Consider the following 16,754-nt stretch of genomic DNA (forward strand, 5'->3'; position numbering starts at 1 on the left):
CTGGGCCCGGCTGGTGGTTCTTCTGCCGCACGTGATGCTGGTGGGGCTGCAGTCCTGAGGTGAGCCGGGGTGTCCAGGACAGGGCACTCAGACAGCTGCCCATTGTGCCGGTTGTCAGCCCCGGAGACTGTCGTACAGATGAGATGACGGGGGTGGGGCAGGACTGGCCCGAGGTCACTCCCTGAGTCTATGATCAGAGGAATGTGGGCTCTGAATTCAGATCACCTGGACATGGGTTCCACGACTATCAGCCGAGTGACCTTGAGCAAGTGGCTTTGCCTCTCTGCCGCGGCTTCCTCGGGTATAGGATGGGAATCAGGAGTGACAGGCTGCAGCCCCGGCCGAGGAGCTGGGTTGTGAGGGACACACGAGGAGAGAGCAGCTGGCTTTGTGAGCTCACCGTGACCCTGTAGGCACAGTACTAATGCCTCAAATCCTCAATGCACATCTTAGCCCAATGGCAGGTGTCTGTTCGTGCTCAGGGATTGCCAGATTTTGTTAGTAACCCCTTTCCACCTAGTGTAGATTGGGCCTCTGCTCCCATACCCCCTGTGACAGGGAGCTCGTTACCTTGCCTTACTTTCCTGATGTGGCACAGATGTCTGTTCTCTGCCCGGTTACGTTCTGCATCCTGCATTTCCACCTCACCCCATTCACAGATGAGAAAGGCAGCTCAGAGAGGTTAAGTAACCCTCCCCCGGTCACACAGCAAGCAGGGATTCAAAGTCCTGGGGCTCAGTCAGCTGCATAAGGGTGGCATTCCTTGAGGGTCTCCTGTATGCTGGGGCGAGGGGCAGGCCTCTGCCACTGTTTCACATCGTCGTGGCTGCTCTGCTACAGGTGGTGTTCCCACTTAACAGACCAGGAAACCGAGCCTCAGAGACGTAAAATCACAGAGAATGAAGTCAGAGCCAGTGGTTTCTTGCAAGCCTGCCTGTGCTTCCCTCTCTGGCCTCCCTCTCTTCTGGAAGTTCTATCCACCCGTCCCCTCCCCAACATCAATCAGGAGCGTACTCATCCTAGCCCCTGGGCTTACCACCATGAACAAAACAAAGTCCACAGCCTGCAGCAGTAGCAGACAGACAAGGGACGAGATAGATAATTAATGTATGTAGCACAATAGGTGGGGACACACACTACGGAGAAAAGTCACTCGGGAAAGGGCAGTGAACACTGGTGGGGAGGGTGTGCTGCTGTTCTAGGAGTCACAGCAGGGACTCCTCAGCCTGAAGAGAACATTCCACAACAACAGCCTAAAGGGGGGGGGGGCAGGCAAATATCTGAAGGAAGAGTCTCCCAAGCAGAAGGAACAGCAGGTGCAAAGGCCGCGGGGTGCCTTGTGTTCTGAGAAGAGCCCGGAGCCAGAGGGCTGGAGTAGGATGAGAGGGGAGCTGGGGTGGGCGGCAAGGGCAAATTACCTAGGGCCTGGTAGGCTGTTTTGAGGCCCCTGGCTTTCACTCTGATAAAACAGGGTGTCCTTCCAGGGTCCTGAGCAGAGCAGTGACATAGTCTCACCTAGCATTTGGGTTGAAAAGAGACTTCAGGGGGCAGGGGTCGAAGCGGAGACCGTCAGGGATAAAGAGAGGATGGGGCTGGGACCAGAGGGATGGGCAGTAGTTGGGGGTGAGAAGTGACTGGATTCTTACATCTTAGAGGTAGAGGGTGTGAAGAGGCAGTAAGGATGCTGGCTGGGATCCCAGGTGATGGCCTGAACTACGCCGGAAGGATGGAGTTCACACAGGAGGGCCAGGTCTGAGGGCAGGGCAGTGTAGGGGCGAGGGTGTGCGTGGCATTTAGAGTTTTAGCTCCAGCCACGAGTCAGTGCTTACTCACTCCTGGGCCTTTGCACTTGCTGTCGCTCTCTGAACTGCTTTCCTTGCCCTGACAGAGCTCCAAACAATCTTTCAAGATCCCTTCTATGAACCTATCCCTTCGTTCCTCTCACCTCCTTACCCACTCCCCCACCTCCAGTCTATCCCTCTTTCCGCTTTGTGCACGTGCCGGACCTCACCCACGTCTCAGAGCCTTTACCTTACTGTGCCTCGGAAAGTAGCACCAAGTGCCAACACACTTTGAAACCCCATATTTATCAGAGTGCCTCACCCTTCAGGTGGCCCTGCATGCAGTTGGTGCTCAGCAAGAGCCTGGCTGGGGACCTGGCTTGAATTCTGGGCTCTGCTATTTACAGGTTTTGCGACCTTGGGTAGCTCACCTTGCCTCCATCAGCCTCAACTTCTGCATCTGTCTGATGGGTGCGATCTTTCCTCTCCCTGCCTCTGAGGATCTTTCGAGGATCCTGTACCAATCTGAGAGACAAGAGCCCTGACCCGCTCCTCCCACCGTCACCCCCCTACTCCCCCACCCCGACCCCCACCCCCTTGGCTGGAAGGCAAAGGCCTGGGCTCTAGGGAAGAGATGACACCAGACCTGGTCCACCCAGCACCTGCTTGTCCCAGAGTTTCTTATTCTTACTCGTTGTCACTCCTTTTTTTTTTAAGAGGGGAGAAAAAGGGGAATGAAGGTTGGGTCGTGGAGAGGAAATAAAAGGTGGGGAGCAGGGGAAAATGCTTGGGTGACTGGGAGGCCGCTCTGGAAGGGCGAAGGGCCAGATCCATCATCCACACTGGCGTTGGGGCTGCACAGGTCCCCGTTTAGCCGCCGACTCAGTTTGGGAGGGTATTAGCCAGTCCCTGCCACTCCCCAGGCTCAGTTTCCTCGCCTGTGAAATGGGCACGATGACCCGGGCAGAGGGGCGGAGTCGCCTGCTAGAACCGCGGGGTGAGCGGCGGCAGAGCGCGTGCCACGGCGGCCACCAGGGGACGCGCGGGGCTCCCACAGGCCCGCCCCGCCTGGACCCCTCCCGGCCTCGCCTCCCTTCCTGGGCGGGCCGCCTGGCGCTTGCATCCCCCGAGCCCTCTTCCAGGTGATGATGACCCTGACGCCCTGGACGGTCCAGCCATGTTGATAACCAGACCCCATCAGGTGTTCCTTCCTTAGGTCACTTCCCCGCGTGGTCACCTAGGAGGCGACCTGATACCACCCTCCACGCACAGGTGACGAGTCTCCAGCCCAGTTCACCTGGGGAACCAAACCTGGATGTGAGCCCTTAGCCACCTCTCGCTGTGAGGGTCTCCTGAGCTATTACGGGGATCACTCCCTCCACCCTCTCCTCCACACCCTGACCCCACCAACTTGGAGTGTGGCCCACCTGGATGGGAGAGCTGGTGAAGGAGAAACCGCTGCTGCTGGAATAAATGTTTATGGTCAGGAACACCAGGCAGAGGGTGTGAGCACAGGTGTGGTGCCCAGAACCAGCACAGCCGGTGCTGGGAAGGAGGGAGAAGGCCGTGGCCACACACAGAAGCCTCCCCAAACCTATCAGTCAGGACGCCAGTTGACTTGGCCTTGTATCTCCCCGTGGTGACTTAACCCTATAAAACCTATAAAAGTATCTTCTTTTAGAGATCCCCATGGCTTTCCTTTTCCTATAATATCTCAGAAAGGGATCTGATTTTTCCCATCAGCCCGTCCCCAGGACTGAAACTCCAACATCAGAATGCCAATCTGAGGGTGAAGGCGTCTTCCCGGGTGAGGAGCCCAGGGACTTGCTGTCAGTCACTCACACCCTCCAGGGGCACTAACGCACACAGCGTTTCTAGGGGGGCAGCTCACTGGAGCAGGTCTGGGGGAGCGCAGGGTATGAGAAAGGAAAGAGGATCCCAGGGAGGCCAGGCCTGGAGACCGCGCTGGTCCTGGGAGGTGCGGTTCTCACCCCGTTGTACAGGGGAGGGAAACTGAGGCACAGAGGGGTCATGTAATCATGAGTTCACTGTCCCTGGGCAGAGGAACCAGAACCCACGCCCTGGCCCCCAGAGCCCACACTCTGACCGTCACGTACAGTGAGGCAGTATCACATGGTGGCCGGGTGCACAGCGTCGGGGTTCAAATTCCAGCTGCTCTGCTATTTCTAGCTGTGTGACCTTGGGTGATGTACCCCCTCTGTCCTCACTCGTGAAGTGGACATAGTAGTAGTTGCCTCGCGGGGTTCCCTTAATTGAGTTAACAGCGGTAACACGTTTGGAGCAGCGTCAGGCGTGCAGCCCCGCCGTCCGGTAAAATGAGCTATTATTCCTGAACCCCATGACCTTGAAGAGTCCAGGGTTCTTCAGGAGCCTAAAGCTTCGCCGGCCCCGGGGGCTCCCGGAATCTTCCCGCGGCATTCTAGGCTCTTCGGGCTGTGCTGTGGCGTCCTGCTTCCCGGCCGGCCCAGCCGGCGTGGGGCCACCTGCCCAGCCCAGCGCAGCCCCACGCAGGCAAATGAGGTGATGTCAAAGCCCTGGCCGGGGCCCAGCCCTGAATCCTCCCCCTCTCCCTCCCTCATGTTTCCCCTCCTTCAGGTTCACACACACACACACACACACACACACACACACACGCACACGCACGCACACAGGCTCTGGCCGCCCCAGGGAAGGTGAGAGGGAGCGAAGGTGGGCGGGTGGCCCGGGGCCATCGAAGCGTAGCTCCTGGCCCGGTGCGTGGTCCGCCCCCTGCAGCCGGCCCGGAGCCGCCGCCCCGCCGCAGCCATCCCCGAGCGTCCCCTCCTCTGCGCCAGCCCGTGTCACCCCAGCCGGGGCCTGGCCGGGCAGCCATGGCTGACGAGAAGACCTTCCGCATCGGCTTCATCGTGCTGGGGCTCTTCCTGCTGGCCCTCGGCACGTTCCTCATGAGCCACGACCGGCCCCAGGTCTACGGCACCTTCTACGCCATGGGCTGCGTCATGGTGATCGGGGGCGTCGTCTGGAGCATGTGCCAGTGCTACCCCAAGGTAGGCGGCCGTGGCCTCGGGTGGGCCGCGGCCCGGGCCCGGAGGGATGGGGCTGTGCCTGGGTTCTGGGTGTCGTCCTCCGTCTTTCACTGTCTTGTCGTCCTCCCCTGTTCTACCCTTTTTCCTTCCCGAGCACCCATCCCTCCTTCCTTCCAGCCCTTCCTCCTTCCATCATCCCTCCGTCCATCCCTCCTTCCCTCCCTCCCTCCATCCTTCATCATAAGGACTGGTCAGAAGGCCCCTGGATCTAGAGCCCCAAACCACGAGGGAGACAGTGAAACCCACCCTACGATCACGTGCTTGAAACCACAGCGGAGACCCTCCTGCTTCATGGTGTAGCTCATCCTCACCCAGAGCTTTCTGGCACCATCTGTAGTTCATTGTAGAGTGGAGAAGCACCAGGCTCCCACAGTTCCTAAGTGTCAGAGTTGAGGTCGTGGCTCAGCTGCATGTGACTTAAAGGGCAAGCCTTCCCCCTCGGAGGGTGGCCCCTGTGTCCCCGCACTGCCAAGAGTTCCGGGGTGGGTCAGCTGGAACCATGCCTGCGTTGGGGGGGTACGGGGGTGGGCAGTGCCTTTTTCTTCCATTGAATGTGCTCCTATCCTTGTGAATGACTCAGTGGTAAGAAGAGCACTGGTTTGGGATCCTGTGTTCTAGTTCCAGCTCTAAGTCTCAAACCCTCTGTGTGACCTTCGTCTTTTTGAACCTTGGTTTCATTCATCTGTAAAGTGGGCCCAAGCTCCTATTTCCCCCAGCCTCCCAGAGTTATTATGAGGAACAGAGAAGAGATGGGATGTAGGAATGTTTTATGAATGGTGGGGTGTGATATTTAGAAGGGCTTCCAATCTCCTTGTTACTGATCCTCCCAACAATGATGGATCATGTCAGGAATTGTAATTTTTCAGGGCCCAGAGAGGATGGGAGACTTTTCCAAGGTCACACAGCTGTCCAACGGACCCAGGGAGATGAAGAGAGAAGCTATGGATTCTTTCTTTTTTCTTTGTTTTCTTTCTTCTTTCTTTCTTTCTTTCTTTCTTTCTTTCTTTCTTTCTTTCTTTCTTTCTTTCTTTCGTTCTTCTTTTTAAGATTTTATGCATTTATTCATGAGAGACACAGACAGAGGCAGAGACATAGGCAGAGGGAGAAGCAGGCTCCCTGCGGGGAACCCAGTGCGGGGCTTGATCCTAGGACCCTGGGATCACGACCTGAGCCAAAGGCAGGTGCTCAACCACTGAGCCACCCAGGTGCCCTGGAGCCATGGATCATAACTTGGGCTCTGTCTCTAACAGCCTGGGAGACTTTGGTCAAGCCCCTTCCTTCTCTGAGCCTGTTTCTTCATTCGTACAAAGTGTGTGTCAGGAAGGAGGGGTGAGAGGGAGTGCATCTGAGGGCCCTGCAGGTCCTGCCATGTAGGGCAGCCCCCACGGCCTGCAGCCCCCTCCTCTCTCCCACCTGGGTAGCTGTGCTGGGGGTGTTCAGGGGAGTAGGCAGGGAGCTAGGGGGGCAGGCCCTGGGCCTGGCTCTCCCTCAGCACCCCCACCCCCTCTGTGCACCAGCCCCTGCTGTCAGTGTGTTTGGTGCCTGGGCGGTCTGGACTGGTTTGTAGCCATTTACCCAGCAGTTTACAGTCAACTAGCCTCTGTCTGTGCAATGCCCTGAGTACAGGTCACCGGGGGAAGAGGTCCCTGGGGCCCAAGCCACCCACGTCACCCCACCTCTGTTGTCATCCTCCCAGTGAGGAGGCTGGATGGTGGGGCCTGGCCAGGGGACCGCAGGGGTGTGGAGGGCAAGGTCCTTCCTGCCTCTCCCCCTTTGCCAGAGGTGGCTCTGGGGGGTGGGGGTGGGCAGAGGGACCGGGTGGCAGTGGCGGGGGAGGGAGAGAGGGGAGAGGGAATCTTACTGGGCATTAATGAGTAACTGTTGATAGATTCACGTGTTCAGGTGCTGTGGAGGCAGCAGGGCAGGGTGGAGACAGTGAACGCTTTCGTGTCCCCCACTGCCCCTCTTCTGTGACCTTGGCAGAGGCCACCCCCCATGTCCTGGAGCCTTGCACGGCCCCATGTGGGGACCAGTAGGGTCTGGTATGGGGGGACCAGATTACACTCTGTCCTTAGGACTGGTGTTTGTGGCATTGGGCGGGTGTCGGTGTGTGTGTGTGCAGGGGTGCGAGCGCTGGTGCAGGTACGTGTGGCGTGTGTTTCAGAGACGGAGGCTTTGGAGCCAGCGCACCAAGGAAAGGAAGAAAGTGTGTTATGGACCAGGGAGGAGTGGTTGGGGTGGGGGGTGGGGATCCCATCCCTCATGTCTGCTCTGCTCGCTCATGCCTGGCCCCCTGGAGCTCTCAGCAAATGCTAGCGCTGTCCTCCCCTGTCTCTCAGTGTCTCACAAATGGGAATTTTCTGGATTGAAAGAAATATAAGTATAAGGGAACGGAATCAGCCCATTAGGATATAAGAGTAGCATGAACTAAGCTGCCTCTGTCTTTGAGGGGCTAGGATCTTGTCGGGGAGACAATTTTCTGCCTGATGGGGAGGGAGTGGGCTTCCATCTTCACAAGATGAGGGCTTTTGTAGATTACGTAGAAGTTCACCAGGCAGAGAAGATGGGGAAAGATTTTCCAGGAAGAAGGAACAGCACGATCAAAGGCACAAGTGAAGGGAGCAACAAGAGTAGGTCAGCGTGCTGCTGCAGGTGGAGGTTGGAGGGAAGGTAGAGACACAGTGGGCCCAGCTCCACAGGGCCTGGGGTGCCATGCTAAGGAATTTGGACCTTACCCTTTAGTTGATGAGACCAAAGATGGACACAATCAGCTTTGCAGTTCAGGAAAGTTGTCAGGCTGACATCAGAGAGGAGGAAGGATTGGGGGCAACCAGGCCAGTGGCGGAGGCTCCTTCACTGGGCCGGGTGAGAGATGATGGGCCCCTGGACTCAGGCAGCATTTGAACCCAAGACCGTAGAAACTGAGAAGACATTTCTCATTCATCACACGTGCAATGCCTGCCATGGCTAGATGTGGCCCTGGCTCTTCTACTGAGCTTATCTCTTTGAACTTCTGCAGTAGACTTGGTCGGGCAAGGGGGTGAGCTGGACCTCAGGATTTATAGAAGGAGAAATTGAGGCAAATCTGAGATATGAGACTGTGAGTGATGTTATGCCCATTGGCTGGGACAGGGCGGGGTTGCTGGGAGAAGGGAAGGAAGCAGGGCCTCTCCCTGTCTGGCTTCTGTTTCTGCCCACAGTTCCCCCAGTCCCCTCTCCCACCTACTCCACTGGAGTCCAGAGCCAGGCCCCTGATTGGCGGTTGATGGATCCTCTTCTCCATGGGTAACCCTCGCTCCCTCTGCTCCCTCTGCTCCCTCCCTTTCGGGTCAGCTCAGTGCTCTGCCTAAACATGAATCTGCCTGTGTACTTTCCTGCTGAGCACTCCTCCAGGGCTCCCATGCTTCTGGATAAAGACTGAACCTCTTAGTCTGATGTTCTGGGGTCTTCAAGTCTGGTGCCGCCTCACCAGTTTCAACTCTATCTGTCCCCCTCTCTTTAAAAGGACTTGTGTTCCAACATGCTCCAGCCTTTCCTTCTCCCTCAGGCTTTTCACTGTGGTGATAATAGTGATGCTCTCTTGTGATGAGGACGATGGTAATAGCCATGATGATAGTGGTGATGATAGAGATGGTGGTGGTGGTGATGATGATATGATGATAATGTTGATGGAGGTGATGATGGTGACAGTGATGGTAATGATGTGATGATGTTGGTGGAGATGATATGGTGGTAGTGGTGGTGATGATGGTGATGGTTGTTGTAATGGTGTTAATGGCAATGGTGTTGGTGGTGGTGATGGTGATGATGATATGATGATGATGTTGATGGAGGTGATGGTAGTGGTAGTGGTGGTGATGATATGATGATGGTGGTGGTGGCGATGATGGTGATAGTGATGGGAATGACATGGTGATAATGTTGATGGAGATGATGACGGTAGTAGTGGTGGTGATGATGATGATGGTTGTAGTAATGGTGATAATGGTGATGGGGTGGTGGTGATGGTGGTGGTGGTGGTTGTGGGCATAGTGATAATGATAATGATGATGATGGTGGTGGTGGTGAGGAGGAGGAAGAGGAGGCGGTGGTGACTGGGCCATGAGGTAATGAGGCAGACAAAGGGGCAGCTTCTAAGAAGTACAGAGCCAGCTGGCAAGGGCAGAGCATGCTTGGTGGGTATGGAAGATACCAAGACCTCTGCCTTATTTCTAGGCATTTCAGGGAAGCTTACTCCTCATAGGAGTTCTAAGATTCCCTCCATCCATCATTCCCTTCTCCCCAGCAGGATGGAGACTTTCTGGTGCAGACAAGTGTCTTTGGCTCATCATGTTCTGTAGAAGAGATACAAGGGGCTGCTATTTATGACCCTGGTGTAACACAGTGCGCTCTTGTCAAATATTTGTTGAACAAATTTTCAGTTGAGAGCAAGAGTCAGAGAGGTCAGATAACTTCATCTTCAGAAGCATTGAACTATGGTTTACTGAGCAGCTACTCTGTGCCCAGAATTCTGCTGGAGGCTTCCTCATACGATATCTCATGGGATCCTCACAGCAACCCCAGGAGACAGGTATCGTTAGCCCCATCTAAAAAATTATGGTAAAATATGCCCATAAAATTTACTGTCTTAACCATTTTAAGTGTACAGTTCAGTAGTGTTTTTTTAAAAATATATATATTTTATTTTATAGTAATCTCTACACCCAATGTGGGGCTCAAACCCACAACCCCCAGATCAAGAGTCACATCCTCCAGCAGCTGAGCCAGCAGGGTGCCCCTGCAGTTCAGGAGTATTAATTAAATGCACATTATTGTGCAACCAGTCTCCAAAAATTTTTTCCTCTTGCCAAACTGAAACTTTATGGCCATCAAACGATACCTCCCCACCCCCTTCCCTCCGGTCTTGTGTCAGCCACCGTTCTGCTCTCTGCATGGATTTGACTAGTGTGGGTACCTCATGTAAGTGGACTCCTGCAGAATCTGTCCTTTTGTTCTTGGCTTATTTCTTCAAGGCTCATTCGTGTTGTAGCAGATGTCAGAGCTTCACTCCTTTCTAAGGCCGGGTAATGATCCATTGTACGTATGTACCACGTTTTGTTTATCTGTTCGTCTGTTGTTGGACACTTGGGTTCTTTCCACTTTTTGCCTGTTGTGAACAAATGCTGCAAAGATCTCTTTGAGGCTAGCCCATAGAGGCTCTGAGAGGAGTGATGACCTGCCCAAGAAAGGAATCTTCCCCAGTCTCCCGGACCCCAAAAGCAGGGCTCCTTCTGTCTCATCCCACCGCCTCCTTTATGACCTGCCTCCCCTCTGCCACCCAGTGCCCACCCCATGTGCTGCACTTGCAGAGACCTCTTGATCCCTGAGAGTTCCACTACAGGGACTGATGGGTGCAACTTCAGTCACTCACTTCTCTGGCCCCCACCACAGTCTCTGTGCCAAGAAATACGTGGCAACGATTCGCTTCCCACTCACTCATCAGATAAGGATGAAGCACCTACTCTGTGCCAGGTGCATTCGGGGCCCTGGACTTGGACCCTGGGAAATAACAAGATACCACTTCCTCCAGGGCTCTCGTTTGCTCATTGCTGCCCCCTCGTGCCTGGAAGACTGCCTGGCACACAGCTGGTGCTCAATAAATGTCTTCTGGGTGAATGAAGAGCCAGGTGGGAGCAAGAGCCCAGAGATCCAATCACTCGCTGCAGCTGGGCCCCGAGCAGGGCCCTCTGCTGTCCCGCAGGGAGCCCTCCTGGCCAGGATGGGTGTGGGAGCCACAGAGAAGCCTTCTTTCCTTTGCCCTGCAGATCACCTTCATACCCGCTGACTCGGACTTCCAAGGCATCCTGTCCCCAAAGGCACTGGGACTCCTGGAGAATGGGCTCGCTGCGGAGATGAAGAGGTAGGTGCCAGGCCCTCCGCGGCAGGGGGGCTGTGGGGGGAGCCCCTCAGGCCTGTATCCTCTTACAGAGGACAGTGATGGAGGGGGGTGAGAGGGCTGGTTGGTGCCTCTTCCGCTTGCTGCAGGCTCCTGCTTTCCCTCCCCACGTCCTGAGAGCGTGCCGTTAGAAACCAGGGATTGTTTTGAACTCTTGATTCTACAAGGTAGGCATTATTCTTCCTGTTTTACAGCTGAGGGAACCGAGGCTCAAGGATTTTGTCCCGTTTTAGAGGGAATTGGTGGCATACCAGAACAAAAACAGCTGTGACTGCGACTCTGTATGGCAAACAAGGGGCGTGTTGATGGCCAAGCACAGTCCTGGGGCACACCTATAGGCTGTGGGATTGGGAGAAGGTGACCTGTCTTTGTCCCAGTTGTAAAATACAGGTAGTAATCGTACCTTTCCCCTAGGGCTTCAGGGAGGGCTGAGGGACAGCCCTATATAAAAACAGCACCAAGACCAGATCGTGGTGCATGCTGGGCCGTCTCCAAGGGTGTCATCACTAGTGAGACGTGCTACCTGTCAACCAGAGATCAAATCAGCCAGTTTGCTCCCATCACTTCCTTTAGTCCTCACGGGAACCGTGTGAAGTGGGGGTGTCGGGCCCTTTATACCGAGGAGGAAACTGAGGTTCAAGAAGTATAATTACAGGGACACTCGGGTGGTGCAGCCGGTTAAGTGTCCGACTCTTGATTTCAGCTCAGGTCATGATCTCAGGATCATGAGATCAAACCCCGAGTCCAGCTCTGCTCTGGGCATGGAGCCTTCTTGGGAGTCTCTCTCTCCCTCTCCGTCTCCTCCTCCCCATCTCTCTTTCTCCCTCTCAACCCCCCCGCCCCCGCCAAAGCAAGCAAGCAAACAAACAAACAAACAAAAAACAAAAGAAGTATAATCACACAGGCTTCAAACCTCATAGGGAGTCAGTGATGGACCAGACCAGACCTGCGTGGCTCCCCAGCACACGGCAGCAAGTACTCCAGCCCTGGAGAGGGGGTGGGACCAGCCGCCCTCCCCACCCCTGGAGGCTGTGACTCTGTGCTTAAAGATGGGGCTGCAGGTCCAAGGTCTATGGCCAGGGTTCTGGAACACTCTCCTTCACTTGGGGAAGGAGGCAGTGATGATACTTTCTCTTCCTGGCACAACAGAGTGACCTCCGCAGGGGAACGAGGTGGCTAGACCCTGGGTGGGCCTAGGACTGGTCACACAGGAAGAGCCACTGCACAGAGCTGAGTTCTGGGCTCCTCCTGTGTGATCTTGGGCAGGGGATCTAGTCCCCGCACCTCACTTTGCGGAGGGGCTGTGGAAAGCATAAAGAAGGGGATGATGGCTGGAGCCCCAGCAGTGTCACCTGGTGTGGGAGGCACTGTGGGCAAGCCCGCCGAAGTCTCCACGCTCCCCGGTTCCCCGGGTGGGACAGGGATTACGTGAGCTACCTGACAACCTGTCAGGCAAGGAGCACTCAATATTTGGGCTGTCGCTGCTGCTGTGTCCTCCCCCAAAACAGCACGGGACGATCACTCTGCTTCACAGGGGTGTGCAGAACAAATGCAGTGGTGAGCACAGGCCTTGGCTCACCGTCTGAAACGCAGCACACTCTGCGTCCATGAGAACCTGCCCACGTTCTGCGGGTGCTCTCTTGGGATTATCTCGGGAGCTGCGGAGTGGGAGGAGCACTGGTCTAAGAGCCCGAGCTCAGCCACTCCTTGCTGGGCCTCAGTCTCCCTGTCCATGAACTGGGTACAGTTACATCCCCCAAGGGCTTGAGATCAGGGGAGACCGATGCCCAGAGCAGGAGGGCGGGGAGACGACACCCAGGTGTCCTCTTGTGAGGTCTGCTGAGTGGACTTGCCCACCGGCCTGTTCTTTCTCTGCTCCCTGCCGCGCCCCACCCAGCCCCGAGCCCCCATACGTCAGGCTGTGGGAGGAAGCTGCCTACGACCAGAGCCTGCCCGACTTCAGCCACATCCAGATGAAGGTCATGGGCTACCATGAGGACCCTCGCCCCCTGCTGGCGTCGGGGCCAGGACAGCCGCAGCCGCAGCCGGGAGCCAGTGATGGAGGAGAAGGTGGCCCTCGTGATGCTCAGGCCTGGATGGAGGCCACCGTGGTCATCCACAGGGGCTCGGATGAGGATGAGGGCGGAAGCCAGCCCACTCCGAGCAGGCCTGGGTGAGTACACAGAGTGCTGTACCAGCTCCAGCGTGAAGCCGGAGGGGCCCTGGGCCACTGGGGACTGGCTGGGACATTCGGGAGTGGCGAGGGCAAGGGGGTGGGGACACCCTGAGAGGCAGCAGGGATTGCTGACACATGAGCCTGGCTTAGCCTGCCAGGCCTGGGTTCGAATCCCAGCTCCTCTGCTGTGTAGCCTTGGCAAGTTTCTTATCCTCCTGAGCCTCAGTTTCCCCACGTGGGAATAATAATCATCACTATCATCACTCCTGCCTCTGAGGGCTGTTGTGAGAACTGGGTGGGTTCAAATCTGGACTCTGCTGCTGATGTGCTCTGTGAACTAGGTTTCTCATTCTTCCGTTTGTTCACTCATCCCACCAACACTGCGGGGCACCTACTCCCTGCCGGACCTCGAGGGCCCCACCCACAGGAGCCACTTGGGGAGAGGCAGACGAGGGAACAGAAGGTGGTACCTTGTGTGGAGGGGGCTGAAGGCCCACAGGAGACCCCTGGGTGGTCAGGGAGGCAGGAGAAGCATCTGGTTTGGATAATAACATAATCCCAGTTCTTAAGTACCTACTATGTGCCAGGTATTGTGCAAGGTGCTTTGCACATGCTATATGCTGTAACCCTCAGGGACAACCGTAGGAGTGAGTGTGATTATTTCCCCCTATTTTGTAGAGGAGGAAACTGAGGCCCAGACAGGTAAACTCACCTACACTGGGCATTGCAGCTAGTAGCTGGAATTTGGACCCAGGCAGTCTGACTCAGGGCTACCCTTGCTCTCTGGGCCTTTGCTCCTGCAGCCTCCAGGCCTGTCCCCAGGGCCCTGCACCGTTGGCTTCCTTCCGAGATGATCTAGACATGGACTCCAGTGAGGGCGGCAGCCCCAACCCCTCTCCACCTGAGGGGGAGGGGCCCCATCCCCCGCCTCGGGAGCCCTGGGCCTGCAGGTGCCAGCTGGACCGCTTCCATGACTTTGCCCTGATTGACGCTCCCACACCAGAAGATGCACCTCCAGAGGGGCAGCGGCAGGATACGGCCCTGTCCAGCTGTCGGCAGCAGTCCCAGAGGACAAAGGAGGAGGAAGAGAAGGTTTCAGACACAGGAGCAGAGGAGCCAGAGCAGGAAGAGGAAGACTTGTACTATGGGCTGCCGGACAGCCCTGGTGACCCCCTCCCGGACAAGGAACTGGGCTTTGAGCCCGACGCCCAGGGCTGAGATGGAACCATTCCTTGGGTTCTAGCCCGACACCACTGCTAATCCCCATGTGACCTCACAGGGCCTTAATGTCCCTGTCTGCCAAATGGGCTTATGTGGAGGTTCATAGGAGTAAGTGGACCTGAGGGCATTTTGAATGCTCAAAGAAGTGCGCGGGAGGGGATGCTTGCTGTCCATGGACCATTGCTCTTCAACTATTAATTGTCTTTGGTGAAGCTTTGCAGGTAAAATATGATTCATTGAGATTTGCAGCCGCTGGGGCCCCCAAGAGCTGTTTCTGCCTCCCCACAAAGCTGGATTCTGAACAGACCCTCCTTGGTGCTACCCCTGAGGCCCTGATCCTCTGTGAGGGCCTCTTAGGGCTCCCGTTCTGTCGAGTCTTGTAGCCAACCCCCCATGCTCCCCCCCGCCCCACCCCTAGGTAGCTGGAGTGATCCATCTTCCCTCAGAGCTAACCACGTTCATCCTGCCCACTCCCTCCTGTGGTTTCCATTGCCCCAGATCCAAACCTTCCCTGACTCACCTCTGGTGACTTCCCAGCTTTCTCCCCCTTCATCCCATGCCTCAACCTCTGTTGCTCCAATTCCCAGCCCACTCCCCCACCCCCACCCCAAGACCATCCTAAGCTGTCCCCTCCACCAGTAGGCCCTGTGCTTCCTTGTCTGGCAAATTCACACTCATCCTTCAAACCCTGGCACAGATGTCCCTCCTCTGAAAGCTTTTTCCACTGTTACCACTTACCGCTTCTCTGAATACGTTCTTTCTGGCTCCTCCATGCCATCTTTGGGCCTTGTACGTTTGTTGCTGGAGCATGACAACTGCTCAAGGCTAGCGTCTTTGCTCTACTCGCCTCAGTATCTCCTGTGCTCAGATCAATGCCCACTGAAGGTTTACAAAGCCCACCAGAGCCTTTTGCAGATGAGCCTTTTGCAGACACCCATGCCCTAAGTCTTAGATTCCCAGGCCCTTCGCTCTCCCCGCTTCCCCCCCACCCCATCTCTGGTATGCAAACCTCCAAATGGCACACCATATGAGTCACAAAGGCAGGCAGAAAGTCCCCAAAGAAACCCCCTTCCCTGCAGAATACATCTGCATTGGCTCGGGATGGTGGGTGAAATGAAGCTTCCTGGCTTGATTCGATTTGATTCGGGTGGCATTTACTGAGCATCCACTGTGTGCCAAACACAACGCCAGGATTTTTAGGGGGAGACGGACGTGAACTGGTAAGATTCTTGTCCTCCAAGAGCTTACAGTCTACTGAGCTTGGTGCCTTGTGAGTTAGGAACAGAGGCAGAGTACAAGCCAAGGTGGGAGCAGAGAAGTTAAAAATGGCCAGCAGAGCCCAGAGGTGGTGGAGTGACAACCACACAACCATCTCTGGTCCATTGAATGCAGGGACAAATAGCTCAGGCTCCCTGAGCAGCCCCCGGAGATACCACTGTACTGTAGGCACACAGTGTAAGGCCTTTAACAGGCTCATCTCTGCAAAGTGCCTGCGTGCCCCAGCACGGACAGCGGCAGCTTCAGAGAGAGGGGCCGTGGTACCCCTTCACGCCAGGTCCGCACGCTCAGAACTTGCACCCTGGGCCGCTGGGCGGAGGAGACCTTCATCTAGGCTTGGCCTCTGGGTTGGAGTTGGGGATCTCAGCTGAGGGAAGGAGAGGCCCCCAGGGCTGAGTCCAAAGTGCTTGCCCCTGGGGCGCCTAGATGGCGCTGTGGGTTGGGCCTCCAACTCTTGGTTTCAGCTCAAGCCCTGGTCCCAGGCTTGTGAGATCAAGCCCGAGTCAGGCTCCCTGCTCAGCGCAGAGTCTGCTTAAGACTGTCCACCCTCCCTGCCCAGTAAAAAAAATAAGTAAAAATCAAAAAAAAAAAAAAAAAGTGCACACCCCTGGAAACACACTCCTCTTTCATTCTGGGTCATTACTACCTCGAGGAGGAGAGCCTTTATGGTGAGGGGTGCCAGTGGATGCATCCCCCTGCTGTAATGTGCTCTTGCTAGTAGCCCCGAGACTGGGGACACAGTGAGGGGCAGTGTGCCCTGCTTACGAAGTGAGGGAGGGAGCAGGTGACCTGCATCAGAAGGGTTGTCTGGGCAAACAGCTAAAATAAAGTTTTCAGTGTGTAAAAGGGTCACTTTCACCTGTGAATTCTTTTATGTGAAACCACCTAATCCCCCTCTGGGCAGGGTAGATAAGCCATCCTGTCGGGCAGGCACTGGGGGCACCCTCTGGAAAGGGACCACCAAGCACAGGGGCAAGGCCGTGTGCGACAGCTGCACCCCTGAATCACAAATGCCCCAGAGCACCCAGAGCCCCAGTGGAGGCTAACCCCGTCCTAGGGGTTGGCACAGGGCGCAGGGTGAGGGCTTGGGGCAGCAGAGAGAGAGACAGAGAGAGCAGCGAGACTCTGGCTTTGCCAGTCCCAGCTCCACATCCTGCTGCCTGAAAGGGAGCCCGTAGGCCTGGTCTGCCCTGGACAGTCCCGGTTTCTGCCCGCTGCCCCTGCCCAGTTACTTTATACTGTTGGTGCACCCACTTGCGATCAGAGTCATCCCATTT

General features: G+C 56.1%; 1 protein-coding gene across 1 annotated transcript; it reads left to right on the forward strand.

Moving 5' to 3' along the window:
- The first annotated feature begins 104 nt into the window (after nucleotides 1–104).
- On the forward strand, nucleotides 105–16,323 carry BSND (barttin CLCNK type accessory subunit beta). Its single transcript, XM_072820370.1, has 4 exons — nucleotides 105–4,828; nucleotides 10,672–10,766; nucleotides 12,700–12,975; nucleotides 13,782–16,323. Exons 1-4 carry the CDS (start codon nucleotides 4,652–4,654, stop codon nucleotides 14,194–14,196), a joined length of 963 nt encoding a protein of 320 aa, XP_072676471.1. The 5' UTR covers nucleotides 105–4,651; the 3' UTR covers nucleotides 14,197–16,323.
- Nucleotides 16,324–16,754: the final 431 nt, after the last annotated feature.

Source organism: Canis lupus, chromosome 3, assembly GCF_048164855.1.
Source record: "Canis lupus baileyi chromosome 3, mCanLup2.hap1, whole genome shotgun sequence".
Classification (NCBI taxonomy): domain Eukaryota; kingdom Metazoa; phylum Chordata; class Mammalia; order Carnivora; family Canidae; genus Canis; species Canis lupus.

Excerpts from the sequence above, each read along its gene's own strand:
- BSND (XM_072820370.1), top strand. The coding sequence starts at position 4,652 with ATGGCTGACGAGAAGACCTTCCGCATCGGCTTCATCGTGCTGGGGCTC. Across the intron at positions 10,767-12,699 it reads CTCGCTGCGGAGATGAAGAG|CCCCGAGCCCCCATACGTCA; the intron begins GTAGGTGCCAGG and ends CGCCCCACCCAG. Across the intron at positions 12,976-13,781 it reads CCCACTCCGAGCAGGCCTGG|CCTCCAGGCCTGTCCCCAGG; the intron begins GTGAGTACACAG and ends TTGCTCCTGCAG.